The 7900-nt window shown below is 35.3% G+C and overlaps 1 protein-coding gene across 1 annotated transcript; it reads right to left on the bottom strand.

Annotated features, from left to right (window-relative positions):
* Positions 1 to 3965: 3965 nt before the first annotated feature.
* On the bottom strand, positions 3966 to 4433 carry LOC145822240 (uncharacterized). Its single transcript, XM_082918855.1, has one exon. It carries the CDS (start codon positions 4431 to 4433, stop codon positions 3966 to 3968), a length of 468 nt encoding a protein of 155 aa, XP_082774981.1.
* Positions 4434 to 7900: the final 3467 nt, after the last annotated feature.

Genomic DNA, 7900 nt, shown 5'->3' with positions numbered 1-7900 from the left:
GGACGTAGCTTGGGAGATTTAGTGACTGAGAGACCCTTTTGATTTCTTTTGTATTACACATATATCAAGCCAAGGGCTTATTTTGTGTAGAGTTAGTGCTCTCCTTTTTGTAACCAAGTGTTAAGTTGGAAAGTTGTAAACCCGTAGGGCATTTACTTTTGTTGTCAACATGTAATACATTCTGTAAGAATACTCTGATTTATGAAATGTGATATCTCTTTCTTGTATCATGGATGTCTGTTTTTGGGTTTATTTTGAAGGCATTACACTTACAGCTAATCTTCGTCACACTTTGTTGTTTAAAACTGTCCATGGACCAGAAAATACACTCTAAGAATTGGAGTAGGTTGGCTGCCATGGCTGCTGAACAGATTGTAATGACAGAGTGATCCATTCTACAGGTTATAATTTTTGCTAGACTTTGTTAACATGTTTAGTAATTTTCATGTTTTTTTTTTTGGGGGGGGGGGAGGGGTTCTCTAATGACAGTTATACTTGTTAATGAGCTAAGAAATTTCAAAAATTATGAGGCGGCTGACATTTGTATCCATAAAAATAGGAATATTAATTTTTATTAAAACTTTCATCTTTGATGAATTTTATTTCTTTATTATGTTTACCTAAACAACTTACATTTGTTGTCATTCTTTTGAAGGTGGCAGATGAGTGGGGCCAAAACTCATGGTGGAAGCCTTCCATGAACCAAAGAATAGAGAAAGAATTCAAGGTTTGTTCATTTAGTCCCACATTTCATCTTACCCTCTATTGCTGTATACTAAGGTGGCTTGGTAGGATTTTGAACATCTGAGGAGCTAATAAGGGCCAGGATGAGAGTAATGGACCTAGTGCTTAATACTTAGATGATATGGAACCAAATAAAGTGTCTCTCAGTCTCAGTCTTATAAATTTTCATGCTTATAAATTTTGTCTCCATTTCTAAGATTAACATTAACATGTGTTTCTCTCTTTATATATATACCTCTCTATGTTTTCCTATGACTTATGTTCATTGATTGGGGCTCTAATGTTTTGTTTGTTTGATCACTTAACAGATACTTGGAATGAATAAAAAAGATTTATTTATTTATTTTTATTGTTTTTTTGGGTCCATATATGAATTTGGGATTTGAGGTTGAGATATACTCATTTATTCTATTTTATTTTTGGTCTCTGTTTTTTTTGTTTTTCCAGAGGTCCAAACTTTATTAGAACTTAACTTGTTACTTTTTAACTAATGACTTTTGGCATATGGATCATTATGGATTTAGAAATATGACTTGGTTGTACCTGTATGGTGTTTGGAATTTGTCATGCCCCAAAATTTGGACAATTAAATATTAAATTAGGATTAAACTCTAATCAATATTCCATCATTCAAATCCTAGGGGTGAAACAAAATCTAAATGTTCACGTCTCCATAAGGTTTAAATAAATTCCATGCTCAAAAGATTATAAGGGATTAAAAATAATAATAATAATTAATAAACGCCAACCAAACTATTCATCATAGATTCATAGATATCCAATACCTCCAACATTAAAGTAGCAACAACTAATCAAAACAACTTAAATAATGTAACATTACAAACCATGCCAAATTATCAAAATATTAAGGTCATAAAAAAAATAATAAATATATAAACTAATATCAACTCTAAGCTCAAAAAAACCAAAAGAAGTCCAAAAGACATGTCCTACGATCATAGTTATTTCTTCTCATCACCATAGTCTCAACTAATCCTGCAAAGGAAGCTCGGCTGTGCTCAAACAAAACGCACCCAAGTTGCCAAGAGACAAAACGGGTTAGTATACATGTATACTAGTATGAGTACAAGATTTAACACCCATGTGTCCACCAGACACAAACCAAAATACATTTAATTTTTGTTACAAGACAAGACAAGTAATTCCATCCGCACCAAGACTAATGTGTAGTTTCTCGAGATACAGTGGTATTTAGTTTTTTTGCACATACACAACGAAATATAAATTGAATATAAAATAAACAAAATAGAAATAAAAATATGGTGGGTCAGCCCTGCATAAAAAGTTAGTAAGACCCACCATCCTACAAAAAAATTAAGTTAGTATTATTTAATCATAAGTAATTTGCTAAAAAAGTATCCAAACACACCGTTTCATACTTAAATAATTCGAATTGACCAAAACTCAAAGAACAAAAGTTGTATAGAATCAAATTTCCTAAAAATACAGCGTGAACGAATTTAGTAGAAACTGAATAGGTTGAAAGAAAAACTGGATAGAAGAACCTAGACGGAATTCAACCGAAAAATCTAAAGCTAAAAACGAACAGAAATTGCCCTAAGATGATTTTTTTTTGGAAAGTTCAAAACACAAAAAGTGTGCAGAATAATGTTTTACTTCAGTTTTCGCGAAACCAATAAAAATGAGCCCGTTTCGTGGATTAAAACTACATCTAAAATCTGCATTGGTAAAACGAATAAAAACTATTGTAACCAAAATCATCCGATTACAAGTTCCAATCGATCTTTCTAGTAAAAAGTTAAAACACAAAAGTAGTCTAGAATCACGTATACATGCCTCTACTCAAATTTCATAATTTATCGAGGTCGTTTACTATTTTTCAAGATGTACAAATCAATACAATTCACAGTATAACAATAAATTCATATTTAATTCTTTATACCTTAACTCCACCACTTCGGCCATTCACTTCCGGCCTACATATATATCCCATGTGCCTCCCGTATACGTAACACCGCTATGAAGCCAAACATACACGAGGATATTGTCCCGAGTTTGACCCACACTCCCCAGATGGTTAGCATATACGTACGCGCGTAAATCAAAGCACTTGTCTACTCATGAGAACGAGGCAATAATATATATATATATACACAATCTCTCATCTACTCATGAGAACAAACATAATAATGCCAAGCCTAAGGCATTTAAATAAATCTCATAATCCTCATTTCTTTTTTTTTTTCTTTTTTTTTTATACACTCTTTCCCATCAACACTCAAATAAAACAACAATCCATAGAGTCATGGTGGAGTATAAGGAATTTTATATATGGGTTCCTAATTAATTTTAATTTCATATATCTATGAGTGTGATTACAACCATAAAATAAATCTATATAAAAACCCTAAACCTTGCAGACACAACTAATCAAAATAATTAAAATTCAACCATCATCTTCACACAAATACCATATCAAACCAACATCAAATATATATATATATATATATATATATATAAACAACGAAATAAACATAAATCAAGGGAAGTAGATTTTATACTCACAATATTTTTTTTTTGAAGATCAAAGAATTATTTGAAGAACTAATGAAGCCACCAAAACAAAACCCTAACCCTTTCTCTCTCTCTCTCTCTCGACTTTTCGCTGCTCCCGCTCTCGTTTTTTTTTAGTGAGGCTCTAACACTTATAACCTAATAAACTATTATAATATATTATATTATATACTACAACATTATTACAATATACATAAAAAAAAAATTTATATATAAAAAACTTTTTTTTTATATATAAAAAATATAAATATATCAATATTCGGATTAATTACATATAATTAAATACCACATTAAACTAATTAAATATCACATTAAATTAACTAAAAAACACATTAAATTCTCATGTAATCACGCAATTAATAAAGCCAAAAAATAAAATAAGATAATAATAATAATAATAATAATAATAATAATAATAATAATAATAATAATAATAAAAATAAAAATAAATAAATAAATAAATAAATAAATAAAGACTTACGAAAAACCAGGGTCGCTACAATATGCACACTTCAAAAGAATCTCGTCCCGAGATTTGATAGGAGAGAGTACTAAACAAAAAGCTTCGGGTGCATACGCCGAACTTTCTCTTCCAATTACCTAGTGATGCCATTCTCATCTTTGCTCCATTACACTTTCACCAAGTTCATTTTCTTGCGCCGCAACTACTTTACATCCCGATCTAGAACAGTAACCCGTCGAACCACATACGTTAGATCGTCACTAATCTCTAACACTTCTGATGATACTACTTGGGAAGGGTCTTGCACGCACTTCTGCAATAAAGATACATGGAACACATTGTGAATCATAGCTAAAGCAGGTGGAAGGACTAATTTGTAAGCCACATTACCAATCTTCTCAGTGATCTCATATAGTCCCACAAATCTAGGTGCCAATTTTCCCTTCTTTTTGAACCGCATGATACCCTTCATCGGCGAAACCTTTAAAAACACAAAATCTCCGACATTCAACTGAACCCTTTTACGTTTTCTATCAGCGTAACTCTTCTGATGACTTTCTGCAGTCTTAATACGTTCCCGAATAATGTTCACCTTCTCTATGGTCTCTCTCACCAACTCTATCTCTCTAACTAACTCTGGCCCTAACAATGGCGCATCTCCTACCTCCATCTAACAAACAGGTGATCGACATGGCCTCCTATACAAAGCCTCAAAAGATGCCATCCCGACACTGGAGTGATAGCTATTATTATAAGCAAACTCCACCAATGGCAAGTGTTCTTCCCAACTACCACTAAGATCGAGGACACAAACTCTCAACATATCCTCCAAGATCTGATTTACCCGCTTCGTTTGCCCATTCGTCTGAGGATGATAAGTCGTGCTGAGGTCTAACCTAGCACCTAAAGCATGTTGAAAGCTCTCCCAAAACTCTGCCATAAATAACGGATCATGATTTGAAACTATAGAAACTAGCGCACCGTGAAGTCGCACCACCTCTCGAATATACAGCCTAGCTAGTTTATTCACAGTTCGGTGAACACTAATAGGAATAAAATGAGCAGACTTGGTGAGTTGATCCACTATCACACAAATAGATTCATTACCTCGCTTAGACTGCTGCAATCCATCCACAAAATCCATAGAGATGTATTCCAATTTCCAAGTAAAGATCTCGAGAGGCTGCAAAAGTTCAAATGATCGTTGGTGTTCTGCCTTAACCTATTGACATACATAACATTGAGAAACATACTCTCCTACATCCTTCTTCATACCTTCCCACCAAAACGTCATCTTCAGGTCATGATACATCTTAGTCCCACCAGGGTGAATGGTATATTGGGACCTATGGGCATCATCTATAATCTTTTTTCTCAATTTAACATTGTTAGGTACACACAACCTGTACTTGAATCGCAATCCCCCATCTGAGTCCACAGACTAATCAGTAGGACAATCATCGATCAAATCCACTATAAGGTCATTGAGCTTGCTGATGAGAAACCCATCTAAATTATGCATCTGACGAACTTTATCCAGTAACGTCGGTTGCACGGTCAAACTACCAATGTATGCCCTCTCAACACTCTTTATTGGTTGAATATCATGCATCGAAATTAACTCTAAGGACTTCCATTCCTAAATCATCAAAGAAGCTATAATCCCATGTTGTCGACTAAGTGCATCTGCGACCAATGCAAAAACAACTGCTGCCAACTCTAAGTCATGAGTAGAGTATCGCCTCTCATGAGGTTTTAACTGTCTAGAAGCATAAGATACAACCTTCTAATGCTGCATCAATACACATCCCAACCCAGTTTCACTCGCATCAGTAAACACAACTAACTTTTCCCCTTGTACTAGTATAGTTAACACCAGTGCTATAGTCAACAGCTATTTTAACTCCTGGAAAGCTCTCTCACAATCATCTGTCCATAAGAACTTCACATTCTTGCGGGTCAACTTGGTCATGGGTACTGCAATAATGGAAAACTTCTCTATAAATCTTCTGTAATAACCAGCTAGTCGTAAAAAATTCATCATATCTGAAGGATTTGTAGGCTGCTTCCATTCTTTGACCGCAACAACTTTATAGCGATCCCGGGTTTACCCTTGTTGTACAGTGATCCGGACATGTGTCCGTGGATGTTGGTTGTTGTTTATTATCTTGTTTGCATCCTTGTTATTTCTTATTGAGTTATAGGATGTGATGGGCAGGTTTGTTTCAGGTTGGTTGTGTTTGGGAGCCTAGTGTTGCTGCCCAGATTTTTGGTCCTTCGCTCGAGCGAGGAGTTTGTCGCTCGAGCGAGAGTTGAGTTGTGTCTGGTGGGTCGAGCTAGGGTGGCTTCGCTCGAGCGAGTGTTGCGTCTGGTTCTGGACCTGAGAGTTGCCTTTCTTGGCTCGAGCGAGCTTTTCGTGGCTCGAGCGGTCTGGGTTTTTCTTCGCTCGACCGAGAACTTCTTGGCTCGAGCGAGAGTTTTCTGTGTCTGGTCGCTCGAGCGACCAAGTCTTCGCTCGAGCGAGCGTGTTTTATATCAGCGGACAGTAGCGTTTTAAACATCATTTTTTCACTTCCTTTCTTTGATCAAACCCTTGATCCGAGACCCTCTCTCTCTAAACTTACATTCTCTCTAAGATTTGATCTCCTTAGAGTGTGAATCTAGCCTAGAGCCTTTGTTAAAAAGATAGAGGGCGTTGAGAGCTTTGATTTAATCTGAAAAAGTTTGGATTTGGAGCAAGTTGATCTTCGAGTCTTCATCTCCTTTTTGGCTTAAACTTCGAGGTAGGGATACCCTACTCCTCTCTATGGATTTTGTCTTTAAACTTTGGTATTTTGAGATGTTGGGCTTGGCTTGGTAATTTTGTGAAAGTTTGGGGCTTTTGTGCAATTTTACAAAAGTTGGGGTTTTATTCATAATAAACCTAGATGCATGTTTGGCATAGAGAAATGGAATAAATGTTGAATCATTGATGAAAATGGGACCTAAGGGTTGAAATGGTAATTATGGATAACGACCTAATTACATTGTTTAATTAATTGGGATAATTAATTGTGAGAAATAAGGAAATGAAATGTTGATTGAATATCCATTGTGCATTTATTTTCTGTTTAGAAATAACTGCTTTGGGCTATCGGTGGAGGATAGTCGTGATTGTTGTAGACAATGCATGATGATTAGGCAAACTGAAACTAATCAATGAAATGTGTCATGGAACTTGACGGTTGATAGAATACATTAACTGTATGTATTGGGTGATTGTATATAGAACCAATGTGTTTATATACGTTATGTGTAGAGGAGGAGATAGGGGATGTACTCCGCGGTTTAGGGGAAGATAGGGGATGTACCTTTAAACCGGATAGTGTTGGGAGAAGATAGGGGATGAACTCCGTAGACACAGCTCATATGCTTGTCTAGAGAAGTGAAGATAGAGCTTATATGCTTATCTTAGTAAAGTGTGGATACAGCTTATATGCTTATCTGTGAATGTGGGATATTGTTGTTATACATATCTGTTGAGAATGTGGATATAGCTTATATGCTTATTTGAATGTGGGATATAGTTTTTATACATATCTGTGGAAATGATGATAGAGCTAGCATGCTTATCTGTTGAAAAAGGGAAAATGAAAGGTAACTTAGACTCATAAGTTGTATGACATAAATGTGTAATTTATGTGAATGTATCTGTGTTAGCCATCTATCAATTGCTAATCTTTTAGTCATTGTTCATGGTTGGTTTAGTGTATTTCTACTGGGCTGTGGCTCACCCTATATGGGAATATCATTTTCAGGTACAGGAAGCATGCCACCTCCAAGGACATAGCTTGGGAGGCTTGAGGCGGACATAATGTTGTCATTTTACTTTTTGATGTATTACATGTAAATACAAGCCAAGGGCTTAAGGTGTATGAGTTAGTACTCTTTTTGTTGTAACCAAGTGTTAACTTGGAAAGCTGTAAGCCCATAGGGCATTTTGTTTTGATGTTAACATGTAATACTTATGTAATGGAACTCTAATGAATAAAAGAATGTGGTTAGTTTATATGTAATTGCATGTCTTATCTGATGGGTTTAACGTTGTTATTTTGAGGGCGTTACAACTTGGTATCAGAGCGTACCGGGTTCGAATAC

Source organism: Camellia sinensis, chromosome 3, assembly GCF_055761805.1.
Source record: "Camellia sinensis isolate YWXY chromosome 3, ASM5576180v1, whole genome shotgun sequence".
In the NCBI taxonomy this organism is placed as follows: domain Eukaryota; kingdom Viridiplantae; phylum Streptophyta; class Magnoliopsida; order Ericales; family Theaceae; genus Camellia; species Camellia sinensis.
The sequence above is the reverse complement of the archived record's forward strand: the minus strand, read 5'-3'. Positions and strand labels throughout refer to the sequence as shown.